We start from the raw sequence: 23,061 nt of genomic DNA, 5'->3' as shown, positions 1-23,061 counted from the left end.
CATGATAGTGCCTTGTCACCTATGCCTATGTTGTCTAGCATGTTAGTAGTAGCTCATGGTCTACCAGATCAAAAGCTGATGATATGTCGAATTGGAGGACCATGACCCTGTGACCCATGCTAGTCGCTTTTTGTAAGTCTGACATCAGTGATGTTAATATGGTTTCTGTGCTGTGGCTTGGACAGAATCCTGATTGAGAGCTGTGCAGTATGGAAAAGTGTGCCTTGTATTCCATGAGTTGTTTAGCGGGTATGCCTTCCATTACCTTGGAAGTAGGGGGATGGAAGCAACAGGTCTGTAATTGGTTATAACATCCCGCATGATTTTGTTATTTTTTGGGATGAGGGATAAGATGATTCCTCCTTTTTCCTTTGGGGATTGGCCCTTGTTAAACATGGAGGTGATGTGTTTTGTTAGGCAGTGTATGAATTTATTGGGAGCATTCTTAGTAGGAAGGTTTGGACAGGTGTCGAGTGGGCATTATGATCTGACATATTTTTTTTACAAGATTTTTGACCAAATCGGGGAGGAGGTGTTAAGGTTGTTCCATATTTCTGTCTGCTGGCATGAAGTCATCTGTTTTGTATGTTATGTCCAGGTATTCTTCTATGTTGTTCGTGGGGGTGGGGACACTTTTCTTGATGCTGGAGATTTTCTGTTTGAAGTAGTTGGCTAGTTCTTGGGCCAAGGGATGTTGTTTGTTGTCCACTGTCAGACACATTGCAAAGTGTCCACTTATCAGGCTCCCACTGATCCCGAACCTCATCACCCAGCACGGGGGGAACCTGCTCCACCCCAACCTACGCACCCTGAACCTCACCACCTGGATGTTGAACAGCTCACCTTAGCAATCCTCAGTTTACCCCCAGAAGGTCTCAGAGGTCCTACTAGCAGCCAGACATCCCTCCACCAGAAGAATTTATGCCTTTAAATGGAAGGGTTCCTATCCTGTGTGCACTGCGACACAGCAAGACCCTTTCTCCTGCCCTGTGTCAGCTATGCTGTAATACCTGCTCATGCTAGTGGACTCAGGCCTAAAATCAAGCTCCATTCGGATTCATCTTAGTGCCATTGTAGTCTATCCATACAGTACTGGTGTCACGTCTGTGGTCGTGACCACCCTCAGACTTACCCTCTTTCTGGGAATCAGTGTCTGTGCTGGTTTCTGTCTACTTCTGAGTTGGCTCAGTTTCTGTCTCTGGGTGCTGGCCACTTCCAGCATGGTGCTGATGCCTCAGTATACTGCACCTGTGTGGGTTTATTAACCTCTCTGTGCCTCAGTATACTGCTCCTGAGTTAGCTCTATCTCTGTCTCTGTGGGCTGGCTGCTCTATTGGCTTCACCTTCTCTACACTTGTGTATATGGGCCTCTCTGTACTTCAGTGGGCTGTTCCTGAGGCAGCTCTGTCTCAGGCTGGGTGGGCTGGCTGCTTCCAAGCCTGATACTAATTACCTCACTAGACTACACCTGTGTGGGTTAGGTCTCTCTGGGCTTCTATATGCTCCAATTGCCTGTGGCCTGAAGGGGTGACCTCATCTGTCAGGGCCTTCTAAGGAACTGGTCTTCTAGTCTTCAGGGCCTTTGCACTGCCAATGCCTACGCAGTGCCTTAGGTCCCAAGGTTAGTGTGCTGTTTGCACAGTTAGCTTTCCTTGTCTTTTCTTGTGGGGTTCCAGCCCTTCTGCTTTGCTAGTTACTATCACCTGTGGGCCTTGCCTTCTGGCTCAGGGTTTTATTGCTCTGTGGGCTTTCAGCCCTTCTGTGTTTATTGCTCTGTGGGCTTCCATCCCTTCTGTGTCTATTGCCCTGTGGGCTTCCATTCCTTCTGTGCCCATTGCTCTGAGGGCCTCCAGTCTATCTGTGTATATCCCTTTATCTGTGGGCTTCCAGGCCTTCTGGGTGTATTACTGCGGCCTGGGGTGTTCCAGCCTTTCTGTGGGCTTCTAGCCTTTCTGGGTGTATCTGTCTGACCTGTAGGCTTTCAGCCTTTCTGTGTATATTATTCTCCGTGGGCTTCTAGCTGTTAACCCTGTGCAGTGGCTCTGCTCCCTGTCTGAGGTTGGTTAGCGGCTGATGCTGCAGCCATTTCTCTCCTTTCTATCTGTTAGCTACTGTAGCTCCAGTCTTACCCTTCCTCTGGCAAGCGTATTGTCATTCCCATTCCCTTGAGCTTAGCTTGTATGTAGCTCCTGTGTCCTCTTTCCTGCCAAGCTAAGCTTCCATGGACACCCTGCTGCCTAGTGTTTGGGTGAACCCGGATCCAGTCAAGCTGTGCCAGTTTCCCGAATCCTGTGGGAGAAGCCTGTATTGAGTATCCTGTATCCTGCTTCTCAAGGCTGAACCCTGCTGTAGGACGTTGTTTCCTGGATCCTTGTTGCTTTCCTCTTCAGCTCCAGCCCAGCCACTCCAGTCCTGTCTACTTCAGTCCATCTTAGGGTTGCCTGTCTCCTGCTGGGTGGTTTTTTGCCTGCTGCTGTCCGGAGGTGGCTCACATTTCCCCAAGAGACCTGACAACTGGACAACAAGGTCCATATCTGCCCACCCGCTCATCAATAGGTTCATGAAAGGACTAATGCACCTACCTCTCAGCAGCTTCACCGGCCTGGAACCTCAACGTGGTACTTGACCAACTTACATGCCTCCTATTTGAACCACTCGAGATGGCCACAGCAAGAGCACTCACATGGAAAACAGTGTTCCTTATCGCCATCACCTCAGCAAGATGGATCATTGAGCACCAAGCCCTAGTGGATTACCCTCCCCCCCCCCCCCACACAACTGGATCCAGCAAAACTGTGCCATCATTCGGACACACCCAAAGTTCCTCCCAAGGTCAACCAGTCTAATGTCCTTCCTGCTTTCTTCCCTGAAACATGCTAACGCAGAGGAAAAGTGCCTTCACTCCCTGGACTGCACACGTGCTCTGCAGTCTGCATATCTTCCTTCACAGGACTCAACCAATCTGCAGGGAATCACAATTGTTCCTCTCCTATGACCCTAAAAGGCCTGGATACCCAGTCAACAAATGATCTTTGGCCAGCTGGATATCAGATTGCATCAGCTTCACCTAATGGTCTGCAGGGCTCGATCTCACAGACACAACATGAGCACACCAACTTTGAGCGATGGCAACCTCTGTGGCGGCCCTTCGATTGGTCCTCATCGAGGACATTTGCAATGCAGTGACCTGGGCTTCAATTCACACCTTTACCAGACACTACTGCCTGGATAGCTGCTCTTTTCCAGGAAGCTCCCTAGGACTTAGTGTCTTACAAGTCACAGTTCTGATGGAACACAATCCTTCCACCAGAGCCCCTTCTGGAAACACAGATATGCATCACTGACAGACATAGATTTCTGGCCTACCTCTTTTCAACTGCCCACATACAACTCACCATTCCTTATATAGAATTGAGGGTTACTGTTTTGAGGTTAGCCTTTTCTTGCACACTAACCATGCCTTTGGGGTTAATGCCTTGTAGTAAAAGGGCCCCTAAGGGAGTAATGCTTCTTAATCCCCTGTTGTTTATTTCTATTCCCAAACTGAAGAAAAGTAAAAACAGCAGCCTCACTCCCTTGCTTACAAAACCACGCGGCAATGCGGCAATACCGACACAGCCCTTTCAAAGTGAAGGGGCTGTGTCGACATTACAGCACCGAAGGCCACTAGAGTGGCTTTGTCAACAGGGGGGGGGGGGGGAGGAGGTCAGAGTTTAATTGGCTGCATTTACATGTCTACAAAAAACAGCAGCATGTGGATATGGCACCACTTACATATGGAAGTTGCTGTATTCTGTCAGCCCATTTTTGCAACTTATATATTTGTAAAATGGCTGTTCCTCTTGTGCCTGCCAGCAAATACAAATGCACTCTTACATGTCTTAGGTATTTTATAAAAGTCAGAACCTTTTGTAAAATACCACCAGAATTGAGCATGTCCCGACCTAGGCGTCTGAATTCCAATCTAAACGTTCTATGAAATGGACCTTCCATTTCCTGTATATGTTTTTGACTTCTTTCATTAAAATGTTTTTCTGAAGATGTTCAAAGAGTGAAGCAAATGCATTGACACAGGTTTCAGGTTCATGCAATTTAGTCTTCCCAGTAGATTGACCTCTTGCTTTTAAAGGATCAGACCCAGTAACAATTCAAAATTAGTACACTAACTGCTCTGCAAATCCTTTCATGAATTGCCCTCAGTGCACCCAGCAAATTGATCCTCGCTTTCGTGTAAGTGGATGAAGATGCATTCAACAAAATAGCTCTGTTAAATCTAAACTGATCATAAAATTCAGTAGTTATTGAAGATTAACCTATAGGCAAGAAGTACGTGTTTCTTGCAGAATTGTTAGTTGCATTTTTACCTATTTGGTATTCACCTAACACAGAATGGAAATTTGCCAAATATTCCTTTTGGATTATTTTTAGTTGAGTTTGCTAATATGGCTTAGGTTTACCAAAAATGTGATGTGCTTCACAGAAAGCAGTGAACGAACCAGGATGCCCACATGACTGGATGAAGAGAACAATGAAGAATAAATACATAGGCTGGTGACTCTCCACTTCCAGTAGTTTTTGTAAACCCAATCAGATGTATGTATTCAGAAAAATCTAGCCTTTGACTGACTTGCTAAATGTGCCTGCACTGGGTAATTTCAGGCCAGATGTGGTACTCCAGGATTTTTGCATTGTAGTTAGAAACATCTGTATAACTAAAGCATTAAGGTAATGATGCATTGAGAAGAGAACTTGGCTGGCCAAGTGTCTGAGCCAGAGACTTATATCTAGTGTTGCAGTAGAAATCATGCACCAGGCCTAAGAGAACTGAATTAGTGTACTTATTTTGTTTTAGTTTGGCATGGTTTTTCCGATGTAGGAAAGTTTTCAGTTGTTCTGTCTAAGGGGCCCTTTTACTAAGCCGCGGTAGGGCTAACACACTGGTAGCACATGTTAAATCGACACTACCATCGGGGTAGCACGGACGCCCAGCGGTAATTCTGAAGCTGGCGCGTGCTGTTTCCCGTGGGGCGTTCCTGGTGCCTGCGACCTCATTGCCGCATGCTGACTGATTACCACACAAGTAGCATGTGAGCCCTTACCGCCACGTAAATAGGTGGTGGTATGGGCTCAGGTAGTAAGTAGCCGCTCGCTACTTTTAATATTAGCGCACAGCCATTTACTGCCTCATTAAAAAAAGGCTTTTCACCCGCCATGGTAAAAAATGGCCCAGCATGCGTCAATTTCACACGTCCACACTAGCGCAGGCCACGCTTTACTGCAGCTTAGAAAAAGGGCCCCTAAATCGCTTATGGGACATTGCTGCTAGTGGGGTAAAGTTTCTAAGGGAGACATTGGGATTTGAGTTCCTGTGGAAGACTGAGCTGAATCTGTTAGTGGGTTTTCAGTCACTTGAAAGTATAAGTGAACTTGCATAATACTTTTACTATTAGTCATAATGGGCTAGAATCAATACAAGGTATCCAAATTAGTTACCAGGATGATTCACTGATATTCTGTAAAGGGTGCTTTGCGTGGAGCTTCTTTTATAGAATACTAGCTTAAGGGTCCTTTTACTAAGCAGCAGTATGCCCACTGCGCGGGCTTACTGCATGCCAAACAGGAACTATTGCCGGGCTACCACAGTAGCCCAGCGATAGTTCCCACCCCCAGCGCACACCATTTCCAGCGCTACAAAAATATTTTCTATTTTTGTAGCGCCGTGTTTATCTGGTGTCACGATTGTGACTGTTTTCTTGGTCTGTGCTTGCCTCGCCCTCTGGTGGCTAGGACCGGTGACTGCTTTAGACTATCTGTTGCTGTTTTCCAAACATGTTCCAGAGGCCAGTCTGGTCCAGATTTTCCGGTCTGCCAGATTTGCTTGGCTTGTTTGTACCTAAGCAGCACTCTTAGTTGACTTGAGATTCCTGCAGCTGAGCCTCGGCTGGTGATGGTCTTTTTAAGTGCTTGTGGGCTTTGCTGCTTTGCCTTTGCAACGCCAAAGGTTGAGGTTAGTTGGTGTGCTGTTAGAAGCACTTCTGCCTTGCTTTACCCTTTTGGCTTCACTGCTTTACCCTTTTGGTGCTGATAGGAGCACTTCTGCCTTGCTTGTTTTCTGTACCTTGTATCCTGTGTGAGCATCCTGAACCCTAATCCTGTTTTAGTCAAGCTTGTTTCTGTACCTAGCAACCTATGTGAGAACCCTGAGTCCCAACCCCTTTTCAGTCAAGCTTGTTTAGAATCCTGTTGGTCCAGTCTGTCTGCAAGCTCAGTCCAGTAAGTCCTGCAGTCCACCTGCACCTGGGGGCTCAACCCCTGGGGAATTGTGGTCAAGCGCAGGTGAAGACCAGTTGCTCTGTCCTGCTTATCCCCTGCTTGCCTACTGCTTTACTTTCAGTCCTCTGGTTCCAGTTCGGTTGTTTCAGCTTTGCCTGTCTACAGCTTCTCCTGCCTTGCTTGTTTACCCAGTCCTGGCTGGGGGTCTTGCCTACTGCTGCCGCTTGGTGGCAGTGGTCCAAGGGCTCACGTGACACCTGGCAGTAATCAGGCAGTGCCGCATACTGCCCAGTTACCACCGGGTTAGATCAGGAGCCCTTACTGCCACCTCAATGGATGGCGGTACATGCTCCCTTCTGAAATAGCCATGTGGTAAGTGGTTCACTTACCACATGGCCATTTCTTTTTTTTAAAAAAAGAGACAGCCTTTTACTCTCTGTGGTAAAAGGGAGCCTCAGCACGCATCAAAAACACACACTGACGCTAACACAGGCCCTCTTTTACCGCAGCTTAGTACAAGGATCCCTTAGTGCTCATTTCACACCTAACTTTGGATGCAAGCATTTATGCCTGCCAAAGGCTGGTGTAAATGCTGGCACCCAACTGATGTCAGTTAGGCGTGCAAATGCAGGTACTCTATAACATTGCACCTAATTTCTGGGAGTGCCTCAACCTACCCGCCGTGTCCCTCCCATAGCCATAGCCCCCTTTAGCATTGCATTCTATGAAATTTAGGTGCACATATTATAGAATAGGATGTAGGGCAGATCTGAGTGTAACTCCTAAATTACTGCCAATTAAATGCTTGTTAACGCCAATAGCTGATTGTTAACACTTAATGGACTAACTAGTTTATGCGTGGGTGACTTATGCAGAATCGAACGGAATATAAAGAGGTGCTCCAAGAGCACAGTTGGAATCTATGCACATACATTTAAGTTTCAAAATGGTATGCATGTACTAAATGTGTCTCTAATGCCATGCTGTATGCCAGTGGCTCTTGAGTGGGTCCTGGAGTTCTCTCTAGTCATTCTGGTTTCCAGGGTCTCCATGATGAATATGCATAAGAGCGATTGGCATGAAATGGAGGCAGTGCATGTGTATCTCTCTCAGTGGTGTACTGAGGGCAGGGTGGGCTGCGTGGCTGTTGGCTCCATTGGTTCCCTGCTCCCTCTGCTGTTACCTCCTGTTCCGGGGCAGAGGGAGCAGGGAACCGGCAAAGCCAACAGCTGCGCGGCTGCTCCCAGCACCCCAGCAGGTAAGAATGCACCCCGGGGGGGGAGCTTGGCGGTGATGCGCTGGGGGGATGATGATGTGCCGGAGGGGTGTTGTGCTGTACCCAAGGGGGACGGATGACGCTGCACCCGGGGGAGGAGGGTGCGCAGCTGCGAACTGCCCCGGGTGGCAGCCAACCAAGGAATGCCATTGATCTTGTTCATGCATATTTATTTATTTATTTAAAAAATTTATATTCCGCACTATCCAGTGTTCCACGTGGATTCCAATTTTACACACATAAAAAATCACATTACATAAATTATTTACTGTATACAGATTATACACAGACACAAACAACTTTCTGATATCTAATATTCAAACATCACTACAAGTAATGTATCTTGTGTGGTTGTTTCTCATACAAAACAAGCTAGAATTATTCATATGCTTCAACAAATAGTAATGTCTTGATTTCTGTCTTAAAATCTGTCAGAGTTTTGGTTTCTCTAATTCGTTGTGGGATTTTGTTCCATAATATTGGACCTATAATATAAAAGATTCTATTTCTGTATTCCTCCAGTTTAATCATGTGATAAGATGTTACCTCAAACAAGCATTGGTCACCAGATCTTAGCAATCGTTTAGGCTGATGCAAATGTAATTTCAGTGTTGACGTAAAAGGCACTAGTTTATGCAAAACCTTGAATATCTTTGAATTTAATTCTTTATGCAATTCGTAACCAATGCTCCCTTAAAACTGGAGTAATGTGTTCAAATCTAGATTTTTTTTTTTAACATTTGTACCCCGCGCTTTCCCACTCATAGCAGGCTCAATGCGGCTTACATATAATATACAGGTACTTATTTGTACCTGGGGCAATTGCAATCACATTTTGTGCAACTTGCAACTGAGTCCTTTTTAGACCAATCATTAGACTATTACAGTAGTCAAAATGTGGGGTAACAATACTCTGAATTACTTTTCTAAAATTATCTGGTTTTAGAAAGGTTTTAAGTCTTCTCAATACACGTCATTTCCAGAAAACATCTTAAATCACTTTCTGTACACTCCATTTAAAATTCAAAACAGGGTCTATTATCACTCCCAAATTTTGAAGCTTCTGTAAAATCTTAATTTTAGCAGAATCATAAACAAATTCCGATGGTACATCACTATCCTTCTTACTAGATTCATCATGGACTTACTGAAAAGCAGACTGGATAGGGGGTAGTCCAAGATGGCAAACTAAAAAGGAGCTGAACAGTTGAAAGCAGTCCAAAAAGAAGTTTATTAGCTATTAATATACCAAAAACGCCCAACACGCCCATCGTGTGGTTTATGCTGTTTTATCGTGGTGGTGATTTCCTTTGTGTACACCACGTTGGGATGTGTTCAGTTTTCAGTACTATTTACTCCTGACACAGCCCATGTCACAGATGAGTTTTGCCGCCACGTTGTTCTGCAGCCCAGAGCTCTCTTAATCTACGGAAGCCACAGCTATATCCCTCTTGGTTAAGCTATCAGCCACAACACAAGAGATCCAATAGACCCCTAATGCAGGCCTTGGTGCCAAAAAACAGCCGTGGCGGGTTGTTTTTAGCTGTTGATATTAAACACTTCCCGATATCCTCTTTGAGCTGTCCTCACTTTTTGTCCATTGTTCAGGCATATTTGGTACATTAACCACTAATAAACTTCATTTTGGACTGCTTTTGTCCGTTCTTCTCCTTCTTAGTTTCCCATCTTGAAGTTTGCAGATAGACTGTCCTGTTGCTTTCTAGGGTGTAGTCCAAGACCATCTTGAAAAACATTGCTTTATACCATCGTTCAAACTCCACTGGGTTTGTGCAGGCTAAATAGTATCCCCCTAATTCTATAAAAGTTGACAAAAATTGTGCGCATGCCAAATTTTGCACATGCAATTTAATTGAATAATGAGTCAATTGGCGCCAATAATTGCATTTTTAGCAAGCAGTTATTGGCACTAATTAAATTTAATTGGAACTTACACGTGTTAATGTAGATGTGAGATCCATGCCTAAATTTTACACATGACTTTAAAAAAAGGGCGTGGAAATGGAAGGGTCATGGGTGGAACGGGGTGTTCCTAGCATTTACATGTGTTATAAAATAACAGGGATATGTGCCTAATTCCAGTGCAGGGATTTGCACTATGTTTCAGTTGATACAAATGGCTGTGCCTAAAGTTAGGCTTGAGTCCTGGGAGTAAGCTCTATTCTATAAACCAGGCCTAACTTTAAACTCGACTTATAGAATAGCACTTTTTGTATTTCATATATAGAATTCACCCCTATATGTGTAATTTTGAGGTGAGGCTCCCTGTTGAAAATTTTACCTATGCCTGCCCGTTATCACTCTTTATCACAGGGCTGTATATGCATCAATAGCATTAGCATATGTTAACTGTTAGCTAAAGATAACTTTATTTAACTAGCATTCTTTGGTGCTAGAATAAAACTAAAGTCCTGGTCTTGCATTCTCTACAGCTCAGAAATGATGTTTCCTACTTGCATCCTGCATTGTCACAGAAAACATTTGATAGGATCCCATTTTTAGAAGAGAAAACACAAGTTTTTAAGTCTGACATCAATCAAGAAAAACAGCAGTGGAAATATTTAGTAAGTACGCTTTCTTTTTCCAATTTTTTATATGCTATGCTGGGCCTAGAAATAAATACAGATGTACTTTTTTGGTTACCTCCACTTATTCTTTAGTGTATTGCAACCCAGCTCATCTTCAACCCTCTTGGCTTAGTCGACCGTTAAGACAATTTCAGCCTTTCAGTACAATTTGAGGAAATGCTCTGTGTGCCTGCTCATGGTTTAGATTTTAGATAAATGTGTAGTCTTATAGTTTAGCTAGAAGCTGCAAGGAATTTTCCTTCATTCCTTGAATTTAGTGTTTCTGAGACGTTCCGAGAGAAGAGTACATTTCTCTGGTAAGTGAACGCTATTTTGCTTTGTGCTTTGGGAACTTAAAGATTGGGGTTTAAAGGAGGAATTGTAGGTTAGTGTTAGGCAAAAAAAAATATAAAAAGCAAATTTTATCAACTAATCTCCATAGTCTTTTCCACTTAGTTTTAAAAACTTTGTAACGTAGTAACATAGTAAATGATGGCACATAAAGACATGAACGGTCCATCCAGGCTGCCCAACATCATAACCTGTCCCTAGGACCTCCCTAACCTGCCTATCTGACAATTATTACTGCTTGATTATGACCCAGGAGCCCATACCACAGCATTAACAGATAGAATCCAGCAGGCATTGCAGAACTAGTTAGTCTTCCGCACCACCACTCCTCCACCACCTGCCCACCCCTAGGACACTCTTCATTTATAGTCGGTTGTTGTAATTAGGGTAGCAAGCAATGAGTGCTCTTACAGAGGTTTTAAATACATTTCATTACCATCTAAGAAGGAAACACTAAAGAAATATCATACAATATCCTATATAAACTAAAAGACACTTTTATATTAGGCTAATATCCTTATACTGTAGCAAGTTTTAAATTATTGAAAAAACTCAAAAACACATTTTTGGGATCTTGACTGGTATTTGTGACCTGTACTTATGGAGTCAGCAGCCAGCAGCGAGAGGGGTGCTATCCAGTCTTTTGCATTGAGTGTCCATTTATGATTATCTCCCAGTTGGTGAGATGTCATATGTGTGTGCCTGATGCAAAGAGCTCCTAGCTCTCAGAGAACGGTCCGTTCTCTGAGGCTAGAGTAGCAGACTTGGTGGAGCTGAGGGAGACAGAGAGGTACAAAGAGGAGACCTACAAGGATGTTGTAGAGAAGTCCCACCTCAAGTCTGGTAGCCCCTGTGCTACCTTGGAGGAGGGAGGTCTCCTAGAAAGAAGAGCATCACCCTGGTGAAGTAGGAAGTACTCCTCTAGCCAGTACCTGCCCACCAGGGGATGTACTATCCTCTCGCACCGAGGACATGTCTCCAAGTGCTGACCGGGAGGGAAAGGTTAGGACAGCTGTTGTAGTTGGTGACATCGATCATTAGGCAAATAGATAGCAGGGTGGCTGGTGGACATGAGGATCGCCTGGTAACTCGCCTGCCTGGTGCGAAGGTGGTGGACCTCATGGGTTACCTAGATTAGATTGTAAGCTCTTTGAGCAGGGACTGTCTTTCTTCTATGTTTGTGCAGCGCTGCGTATGCTTTGTAGCGCTATAGAAATGCTAAATAGTAGTAGTAGTAGTAGATTTTAGATAGTGCTGGGAGGAGCCGGCTGTCTTGGTACATGTGGGTACCAATGACATAGGAAAATGTGGGAGAGAGGTTCTGGAAGCCAAATTTAGGCTCTTAGGTAGAAAGCTCAAATCCAGATCCTCTAGGGTTTCATTTTCTGAAATGTTACCCGTTCCACGCACAGGGCCCAAGAGACAGGCAGAGCTCCGGAGTCTCAATGTGTGGATGAGACGGTGCAGGGAGGAGGGTTTTAGATTTGTTAGGAAATGGGCAACATTCTGGGGAAGGGGGAGCCTATTCCGAAAGGACGGGCTCCACCTTAACCAGGGTGGGACCAGGCTGCTGGCATCGGCATTTAAAAAGGAGATAGAGCAGCTTTTAAACTAGAAACGGGGGGAAGGCCGACAGTTGCTCAAAAGCGCATGGTTTGGGATAAGGTATCTTTCAAAGATATCACCAAAACAGGGAAGATAGGGTATCCTGATAGTGAGGTTGCAAAAGAGACCATAGTAGATCAGCCTGCTTATTTTTGAAAGGAGAAAAACGCCCATGTTCGGGAGATGGGCGTCTGTTTCCCGTGGGCGGCCAAATCGGTGTAATCGAAAGCCGATTTTGGTCGTCTTCAACTGCACTCCGTCGCGGAAACAAATAAAATTGATGGGGGCGTGTCGGAGGCGTGGTGAAGGCGGGACTGGGGCATGGTTATCGGCCGAGCAGAGATGGGCGCGCTCGACCGATAATGGAAAAAAGAAAGGCGTTTTTAGCGAGAATTTAGGACACTTTTTTTGGACCCTTTTTTCTCATGAACAGGTCCCAAAAAGTGTCCCTAAATGACCAGATGACCATCGGAGGGAATCGGGAATCACCTCCCCTGACTCCCCCAGTGGTCACTAACCCCCTCCCACCAAAAAAAACCCACTTGCAAAAACTTTATTTCCCAGCCTCTATGCCACCCTCAAATTCCGTACCCACCTCCATGACAGCAGAATGTGTTCGAATCCTCTCACAGCCTTTCCTGGGTCAGATGTGGCTCTCGGGTGCACTGCAGGGTCACATCAGCATTGCATTGTGGTTGGGTGTAGGGTATTGGGCTCCGTGATTTAACTAGCTTGTGTTACAGTCTTACGATGTTGGTAGTTGGTAGGCTCTTCTCCCATGGTGCTTTTTCCCTCTGCTTACTGGGTCAGAGTGTGCCTGTTTTGTTTCCGGTAGTCCACGAGGTAGTGGCCCATTTTTGTTAGTCCGTTTTAGATCCCTTTTCGTATGTTAGCCACGTAAAGAACTTAGTTCTTACCTTGATGTTGCTAAAGAGGGCATTGTACACCATCTCTGCCAGCGCTGAGCTACTGCTAATCTTAGTACCAGGGAGAGTCGTTTGCCAGTGGGGCACAACCTCTGATCTGCAGTTAACTGTGAGTAAACGCTGTTATTGAATAAAGGACGTTTCAGCGAGATTAGTCCTTACGGTGGAACTGCTGTGCCAAGGTTATACAGCAGCAACAACCACAAGTCCTGGTCCCTGGAGCAGTTTTAGTGGGTAATGCAGTGCACTTCAGGCAGGCGGACCCAGGCCCATCCCCCCCTACCTGTACCACTTGTGGTGGTAATGGGAGCCCTCTAACCCCCCCCCCCCCCAAACCCACTGTACCCACATGTAGGTGCCCCCCTTCACATTAAGTGCTATGGTAATGGTGTTGAGTTGTGGGGAGTGGGTTTTGGGGGGGATTTGGGGGTCTCAGCACCCAAGGTAAAGGAGCTATGCACCCTGGGAGGTAATTTAATGTTTTTTTCTATTTTTTAAAAGTACCCCCTAGGGTGCCCGATTGGTATCCTAGCATGTGAGGGGGACCAGTGCACTACGAATCCTGACCCCTCCCACGACCCAAAGCCTTGGATTTGGTCGTTTTTGAGCTGGGACGCTTCAGTTTCGATTATCGCTGAAAAAACGAAAACGCCCAGATCAAACAAGACGCCCACATCTCAAAAATGCCCACATCCAATGCATTTGCCTGCACAAACCGTATTTTCGAGACTAAAGATAAACGTCCATCTTTTTCGAAAATACGATTCGGCCCACCCCTTCACGACCCGTTCTCGGAGATGGACGTTCTTACACATGGGCGTTTGCATTCGATTATGCCCCTCCATGTGTCCTTAAATACAAATCAGACAAAAGATTGCAAATTAATACTGTCAAGTACTAAGCATGATGTAAATAGGGAACAACAAAAATAGTTTGAAATGTCTATATGCGAATGCCAGGAGCCTAAGAAATAGATGGGAGAGTTAGAATATATTGCACTAAATGAAAAATTAGATGTAATAGGCATCTCTGAGACCTGGTAGAAGGAGGATAACCAGTGGGACACTGTCATACCGTAGTGATAGGGTGGATCGAATTGGTGGAGGGGTAGCATTGTATATTAACGAGAGCCTTGAATCAAATAGATTGAAAATTGTGCAGGAAACAAAACACTTCTTGGAATCACTGTGGATTGAAATTCATGTGTAAAGGGGAAAAGGATAGTGACAGGAGTGTATTACCGTCCGGCTGGCCAGGATGAACAGATGGATGCAGAAATGTTAAAGGAAATTAGGGACGCACACAAACTGGGCAACACGATAATAATGGGTGATTTCAATTAACCTGATATTGACTGGGTAAATGTAACATCGGGGAGCGCTAGGGAGGTAAAATTTCTTGATGAAATCAAGGACAGCTTTATGGAGCAGCTGGTACAGGAGCCGATGAGAGAAGGAAAGATTCTCAGACCTAGTCCTTAGTGGAGCGCATGATCTGGTGCGGGAGGTAATGGAAGACCAAACGACAGCTGGCGTGGTTAAAAAGTGAGGTGAAGGAAGCTATTAGAGCTAAAAGAAAAGTCTTCAGAAAATGGAAGAAGGAACCAACTGAAAATAATAAGAAACGGCATTAGGAATGTCAAGTCAAATGCAAAGCGCTGATAAGGAAGGCTAAGAGGGACTTCGAAAAAAAGACTTGCGTTGGAGGCAAAAACACAGTAAAACATTTTTTAGGTATATTAAAAGCAGGAAGCCGGCAAAAGAATCGGTTGGACCGCTAGATGACCGAGGAGTAAAAGGAGCGATCAGGGAAGACAAAGCCGAAGCGGAGAGATTAAATGAATTCTTTGCTTCGGTCTTCACCAAGGAAGATTTGGGTGGGATACCGTGCCGGAAATGGTATTCGAAGCGACGAGTGGGAGAAACTTAATGAATTCTCTGTAAACCTGGAGGATGCAATGGGGCAGTTCTACAAACAGAAGAGTAGCAAATCTCCTGGACCGGATGGTATTCATCCCTGAGTACTGATAGAACTGAAAAATAAGCTTGTGGAGCTATTGTTAGTAATATGTAATTTATCCTTAAACTTGAGTGTGGTACCGGAAGATTGGAGGGTGGCCGATGTAACCCAATTGTTAAAAAGGTTCCAGAGGAGATCCGGAAATTATAGACCAGTGAGTCTGACATTGGTTCCGGGCAAAATGGTAGAGACTATTATTAAGAACAAAATTACAGAGCATATTCAAGAGCAAGGATTAATGAGACATGGAGGGGCATAATCGAACAGTGGCGCCCATCTCTAAGGATGGCGCCATGAAGAGGCGGGGAACCCATATTATCGAAACAAGATGGGCGTCCATCTTTTGTTTCGATAATATGGTTGGGGATGCCCAAATCTTGACATTTAGGTGGACCTTAGAGATGTCCGGCACCGGTTTTCGCCGATAATGGAAACCAAAGACGTCCATCTCAAAAACGGCCAAATCCAAGCCCTTTGGTCATGGCAGGAGCCAGCATTTGTAGTGCACTGGCTCCCCTCACATGCCATGACACCAACCGGGCACCCTAGGAGGCACTGCAGTGGATTTCAGAAATTGCTCTCAGGTGCATAGCTCCCTTACCTTGGGTGCTGAGCCCCCCCAACCCCCCCCCCCCAGGTCCACCTGCCTGAAGTACACTGCACCCACTACAACTGCTCCATGGACCTGTATACTGCTGCGATGGACCTGAGAATGGCATTTGAGGCTGGCATAGAGGCTGGCAAAAAAGTATTTTGAACCTGTTTTTTATGGTGGGAGGGGGTTAGTGACCACTGGGGGAATAAGGGGTGGTCATCCCCGATTCCTTCCGATGGTCATCTGCTCAGTTCAGGCATCTTTTCACAGCTTGGTCACAAGAAAAAACATGGACCAAGTAAAGTCGGCCAAGTGCTCGTCAGGGACGCCCTTCTTTTTCCATTATCAGCCACAGACGCCCATCTCCTAATCACGCCCCAGTCCCCGCCCCAGTCTTGCCTTCACTACCCTGTCGGCACGCCCCCTTGAACTTTGGTCGTCCCCGCGATGGAAAGCCGTCGAGAGTGTCAAAAAATCGGCTTTCGATTATGCCGATTGGGGCGGCCCTGAGAAGGACGCCACTTCCCAATTTGTGTGGGAAGATGGACGCCCTTCTCTTCGAAAATGAGCCCGAAAGTCAACATGGATTTAGTGAAGGGAAATCTTGCCTCACCAATCTACTACATTTCTTTGAAGGGTGAACAAACATGTGGATAAAGGGGAGCCGGTTGATATTGTGTATCTGGATTTTCAGAAGGCATTTTACAAAGTACCTCATGAGAGACTCCAGAGGAAATTGGAGAGTCATGGGATAGGAGGTAGTGTTCTATTGTGGATTAAAAACTGGTTAAAAGATAGAAACAGAGAGTAGGGTTAAATGGTCAGTATTCTCAATGGAGAAGGGTAGTTAGTGGGGTTCCCCCAGGGGTCTGTGCTGGGACCGCTGCTTTTTAACATATTTATAAATGACCTAGAGATGGGAGTAACTAGTGAGGTAATTAAATTTGCAGATGAAACAAAGTTATTCAAAGTCGTTAAATCACGGGAAGATTGTGAAAATAAAATTACATGAGGACCTTACGAGACTGGGCATCTAAATGGCAGATGACGTTTAATGTGAGCAAGTGCAAAGTGATGCATGTGGGAAAGAGGAATCCGAATTATAGCTACGTCATGCAAGGTTCCACGTTAGGAGGTCACGGACCAAGAAAGGGATCTAGGTATCGTCGTTTCTGATACATTGAAACCTTCTGCTCAGTGTGCTGCTGCGGCTAAGAAAGCAAATAGAATGTTAGGTATTATTAGGAAAGGAATGGAAAACAAAAATGAGGATGTTATAATGCCTTTGTATTGCTCCATGGTGTGACTGCACCTCGAATATTGTGTTCAATTCTGGTTAATACAGACAGAGAGGGTAATACAGTTCAATTCTGGTTGCCACATCTCAAAAAAGATACAGTGGAATTAGAAAAGGTGCAGAGAAGGTCTACGAAAATGATAAAGGGGATGGGACGACTTTCCTATGAGGAAAGGCTAAAGCGGCTAAGGCCCTTCAGCTTGGAGAAAAGGCGACTGAGGGGAGATATGATAGAGGTCTATAAAATAATGAGTGGAGTTGAACGGGTAGATGTGAAGCGTCTGTTTACGCTTTCCAAAAATACTAGTACTAGGGGGCATGCGATGAACTACAATGTAGGAAATTTAAAACGAATCGGAGAAAATTTTTCTTCACTCAACGTGTAATTAAACTCTGGAATTTGTTGCCAGAGAATGTGGTAAAGGCAGTTAGCTTAGCGGAGTTTTAAAAAGGTTTGGACGGCTTCCTAAAGGAAAAGTCCATAGACCATTATTAAATGGACTTGGGGAAAATCCACTATTTCTGGGATAAGCAGTACAAAATGTTTTGTACATTTTTGGGATTTTGCCAGGTATTTGTGACCTGGATTGGCCACTGTTGGAAACAGGATGCTGGGCTTGATGGGCCTTTGGTCTTTCCCAGTATGGCAATACTTATGTACTACTACTCAATATATGAAGGTAGTCTTCCCAAATTCAATAATATCGCATAATACAAATCATGTGGGGAGATAAAATGTTTTGCTCAATCAGCGAAAATGTTATTTACACTCTTAGAGGATTTAAGAAAAGGGCCTCAAGAAGCCCCCGACTTTTTATGTTTGTAGCTCAGGGGGGCTAGGCTGCTTCATCATCAGCCCAGATCTCCAAGCTGCATTGATTTTTTTTCAATTTTTTATGATTTTTAGCAGGGTATATCAGGAGTTTTTCAAACACTCTTAATCTCTAGATTACTTAGCTTTTCATTAGGTCCTTCTTGACATGGAGATTTTCTTCAACGCTATCAAAGACCAAGGCCGATGGTGGCCAACGTTTCGTCATCTGCTTCGGGGGCCTGTGGTCTGCGTTGATCTATAAAAGAAAATATATTAGCACTTCTCTCTGGACCTTGTAATAATTCACAGAGTATTCCAATATATTAACAATTCCGTTAGCAGCGAAACAATCTTTTTACGGACCGGTTTGACAAAATGGCCCCTATGTGTTTATATATATATATATATGTGTGTGTGTGTACGTCAGACGCCAAGAGCGCAGATGGCCAATCAGCTTCAGGAATTCTCTCTGATTCATTTAAATCTAATTAATTTAAATCTGAAAGACGGATGTAGACATCTAATCCGATCTGCTCATGCGCATAAGAACTGTCAGGGGAAGTATCAAAAACAGTAACCCCACTCAATCTTCCCATTCAGACCTTCTGGGGTTAAAGAATTTAAAACGATGTATCCATTTCTGTTCAAACTGGACCAGCGTTCTTTTCCTATTGCTCCCTATTCGATTTAAGAGAATTTCAACCTGTTGCAATATAAAACATTTGAGCTGTGTAAATGAATATTGTGCTACCTCACAGTGGTGAGTAAGCGGTGTAGAGATTTTCTTGGTGACAATTGTACTGCGATGTACTTATGTTATTCTGTTATGTACTTATGTTATTCTCTTTGTCATTTATGATATCCAGTATGCATGCAATACCTTCAAGAGTTCCTTTTAGTGTTGTTCTTAGATTTAAGGCTTGGAGAATTGTGGCATCATCATATTTCACCATACCTTAAAGCTTTATACTAGTTACCTGAGCAATTCCATACTAGGTTTAAATTAAGCACTGATTCAGAAGCATTACAGCCTGATGTTCCCTATTATATGCATATTGCGGTAGATTCAAAAAAGTGTGCCAAAAATTAAGCGTGAAAAATATGGGCGCTAAGCATGAATCCTATAATTCCAATTGCATGTGAAATTGCCATTATACATTAGAGAGTAAGTCGGCATGTGTGCGCACAAGCAAAAATGAGCACTAATATGCAATAATTAAAAATTTGCGTGCATAACTCGGTAAGTGTATGCTGTAATGATTACCTAATTTTAAAGTGCTTAGTTCAAAAGGGGCGTGGCTACATGGAAATGGGCATGTCTTGTGTGTTTCCAATTTACACACGTTGTTATAGATTATGGCCCAGTCCACCTAAATCTACTTGCAGGGATTTACGCCATGTTTTAGTTGGTGTAAATGGATTCACATAGTTTTAGGCGCTGAGATATCAAGTAAGTGTATTCTATATACTGTACCTAAATCTTATAGAATACACTTAGGCAAAAATGATTCCTCGTGGATTTTTCAGGTGCCATGTACAGAATCTACGCTATAAAGGTTAGGCTCCTAAATGTATGCTCCTAAAGTTATGACAATAATTTATGCTCCTAAATTGCGAACATACTTTATGCTCCAAAACAGATTACGACACCCCCCCCCCCGGCGCAATGACACTCCCCTCCCCGGCGCATCAAGCCCCCCCCCCCCGGCGCAATGACACCCCCTCCCCGGTGCATCAAGCCCCCCCCACCCCCCCCCCGGTGCATTCTTGGCTGCTGGAGGGTGCAGAGAGCAGCCGTGCACCTGTCGGCTCCGCTGGCTCCCTGCTCCCTCTGCCCCGCCTTGCCCTTGCTACGCCACTGCCCTAAGGGCCAAATTCTATAAATGGCACCTGAAAACTTCTTTTCAAAGTAATCCTGCACATCCTTTCCTTTTTAAAATCTGTGGGGGCCTTTTACTAAGCACTAATGTGTGTTTACTGCAGCAAAAAATGGTGTGCAGCGGGGCCCACTGTGGCTTCCCATGATAATTGTGCTGTGTGTGTACCACACACGTGCTAAAAAATAAACATCATTTTATGGTGCAGAAGGTGTGTCTGGGGACCGAGAACGGGCATGTCTATTCAAATCAGTTAGCACATCAGCATTACCACACGCTAACCGATTTGCGCAGGTTTAAGCAACCATTCTATTAATGTCATTCTCACAAAATGAGGGCAGGGAACTGCTTCTGAAACAGTCCAAAAGTGTCCACTGACTTCTGATGCAACCTTATTCAGTGAAATGTGGCTTCATAAAAAAACTTTGGAACTCCTTTTCGGACTAATTTGTTTCCTAGCGCTATCCAGGAAATGCAGACAATTTAATTAATGCAGAAGATTTCTGGAGTAGCTTTCGTTGAGATAACATTCCTTTCCTCAGGTCAGAACAGGATGAACAGATAAGAGCAAAAGATGATGTTGCACTGGCATCTCTGACCTGTTACGTTTTTGTCCCTGATAAAGAGAATATAATTCCTGAAAGCTAATTCAAAAAGAACTTAAATGAATCGTCCTCTGCACCTGAGACAGGAAAGAAAAAGAGAAGTGTCATGACTGATGCAGAAAGTGATGTTCTGATTAAAAAAACTCCTTGTGGGCAAAAACCTACTGCATTAACTTTCTGATTTCTGTCAGCAAAGGGAAGTAAACCTCTTTGGTGGAAAACCATCTGACAAACCAGATAGATGGTGGGTTCTGTCTTTTAAAAGTGCTTTGCCTTGGGCATGATGAGTTAAGAGACATTCCTTATCACATGAAGCCTGATGCATTTATCATGGTTAACATCCAGTATATGGCAATGATTTTCCTGCTTTTAAATGGGCCACATCAAAAAATATTCCCCCCCAAAACAGAATAATGCTTATATAGCCAATACAAATAGCTCGTATAAACAACGCGCACTAGAGTCTAAACTCAATATAATCGAAAAAAAAGAGAGGATTGTAATTAAATATTTGAAGTCATTAAGCAACAAAATTAAAGTTGCAAGCGTAGATTCTAATCACAGAGTTCCACCTCTGTCACTGAGAGTATATTATGTGAAAATAATGTCCATAAACTTAAGTGTCCACAAAGTGCAAATCCATCACTCGCAAGCAAAAGTGAAGTCAGACAGCACATATCTTAACCGTCATGTGTTGAACTTCGCTGTAACTGAAACAACTTAGACAGTGGTCCTTAAGCCCGACTCCACACCGAGTTTTGTTGCCCGGATCGGTGGGGGGGGGGGGGGGGGGCTGGGAAATCATTCCGCTAGTAGTTGCATGTAGTCCTGCCTATGTCCCAGTTATGTTCCATCCCTGTGTACAGCTCCTTTGCATTTATGCGATATGGACTAGATTCTATGCATAGTGATGTAAAAATCAGCGCTGAAAAAAATACACCTAGGCGTATTCTATAAACTGCGCCTAAAGATAGGTGTGGTTTATAGAATACGCCTAACGTCCATTCACACGATGAAATTTAGTTACAGGTAAAGCGAAACTTAAGTGTAAATGCCGGTGACTAAGGAGCCCTTTTACTAAGCCGCATAAGCGGCTACACTCGCCCAACACGCGCAAAAATGGAGTTACCGCCCGGCTACGGCATGGATTTTGCAGAAATGTCATTTTTGGTGTGCGGCCGATACGCATGGCCAAAAAATAATTTTTATTTTCAGACGCGCAAATTGGACGCGCACCAAGTGGCATTTGATGCATGCAGGTCATTACCGCCCGGTTACCACGTGAGACTTTACTACTAGGTCAGTAGCTGACGGTAAGGTCGCAGACCCAAAATGGACTCGCAGCAATTTTGATTTTGCCACACGTCCATTTTCGGCAAAAATTTTAAAAGGCCTTTTTTACAGGCACGCTGCAAAAATGGATTGGCGAGCGCCCAAAACCCGCTCCTACACTACTGCAAAGCCATTTTTAGCGCACCTTAGTAAAAGGACCCCAAAGTTAGGAGCAGAGCGGGTGTATTCTGTATCAGTGCGCATATGCCTTAGAAACGCCCATGACCCACCCATTTCATGCCAATGGCCACACCCCCTTTTCGGTTCTGCATCTGAGATTTTAAGTGCAAAACTTTACAGAATACGCTTAGCAAGTTATGTGTGTAAATTCTAATTAACACCAATTTGTGTCAGTAATTGCCTATGAAGTGGAAATTATCAGCGTTGATTAGCTTGTTAAGATAATTAAGTTGCATGTGCAAATCAGTATACAACCTGATTTGGGCACGCAACTCTGGTCACACTATAAAGAATCCGAGGGAGTGCCTCTTTGGGGTGCAATTGCAGAATAGAGCTTAGGTGGAATTTTGACATCTACACATGTATGCATGCATATGTACATGTAAATGTCAACGTTTATGTGCGTAACAATGTTGTCTCTAAGCTGTGCACATGTGCGCGTTCACACAGGTCAGAAAGGGATGCATACACCTAGCAACTGCTCGCACAGAATTTTTGCTGGCTTTCTTTGTCATGAACATAGGCTATACTGCACAGAGAGTCAAGGCTGAAAACTTGTACACAGACACACACAAAATATTCAGCATTTTAAATTAAAAAAAAATTTATAATCTATCTTACAATAATATAGTGACCATCTCTCTGATAGTGAAAAGGCAAAAATACAGAAATGTTATAGGAAAAATATTCAAACCACCAAAAACTATAATCTTTGACCTCAATACAGATAAAAAGGAAAGAAAGAAAAAAAAGGGAAAAAATACAAACAATTATAGGGCACAACCCAGAACTATCTTCTGAGCCTGTCTATAAAGTATTGCGTTCAAAAAATGTAACAATTGCTTATGGTCAAAAAATATATACAATTTTTTTGCCTCAAATATCACTGTACAAATGGAGAGAAATTTAAACACAAAAATGGCAGCTAAAGCCACCACCTTTGCCCAAAAGGCAAGGAAGGCCTGACGTCTCTGCATTGTTTCTCGAGCTAAATCAGGAAATATACAGATCTTGGATCTCATAAACAACTCATTCATCTAGCGGAAATATAAGTGTAATATAGCATTGCGATCCGGCTCTAAAGCAAATGTCACTATTGCCGTGGGCCTCTGCTTAATCACCTCCAGAGAGGATTTAACAAATTCTGTCAGATCTAAATTGACAGATCTTCCTACTAAATCTCCCACAGACTTTCTGTCTTGGACTGAAATCTGTTGTATTTTAAGTAGCTTCCTCATCATTTCAATAGGTGGAATTAAAGGGGACCTGGAGAAGTTTAAGAATCGCAAATTATTCCTCCGAAGTTGATTCTCTAAATATTCACAT

At 44.0% G+C, this 23,061-nt stretch overlaps 1 protein-coding gene across 1 annotated transcript in view; it reads left to right on the top strand.

Annotated features, from left to right (window-relative positions):
* The window catches only part of RIMBP2 (RIMS binding protein 2), a 592,869-nt gene that overhangs the window by 185,209 nt on the left and 384,599 nt on the right, over positions 1-23,061 (top strand). Inside the window, exon 6 of the mRNA XM_030219259.1 lies at positions 10,000-10,131. Within this exon, the coding sequence (XP_030075119.1) occupies positions 10,000-10,131 (132 nt within the window). The remainder of the gene's footprint in view (positions 1-9,999; positions 10,132-23,061) is intronic.

This window comes from Microcaecilia unicolor, chromosome 11 (assembly GCF_901765095.1).
Source record: "Microcaecilia unicolor chromosome 11, aMicUni1.1, whole genome shotgun sequence".
In the NCBI taxonomy this organism is placed as follows: domain Eukaryota; kingdom Metazoa; phylum Chordata; class Amphibia; order Gymnophiona; family Siphonopidae; genus Microcaecilia; species Microcaecilia unicolor.
Note: the sequence above shows the minus strand (reverse complement) of the source record. Positions and strands in the feature narration are given on the sequence as shown.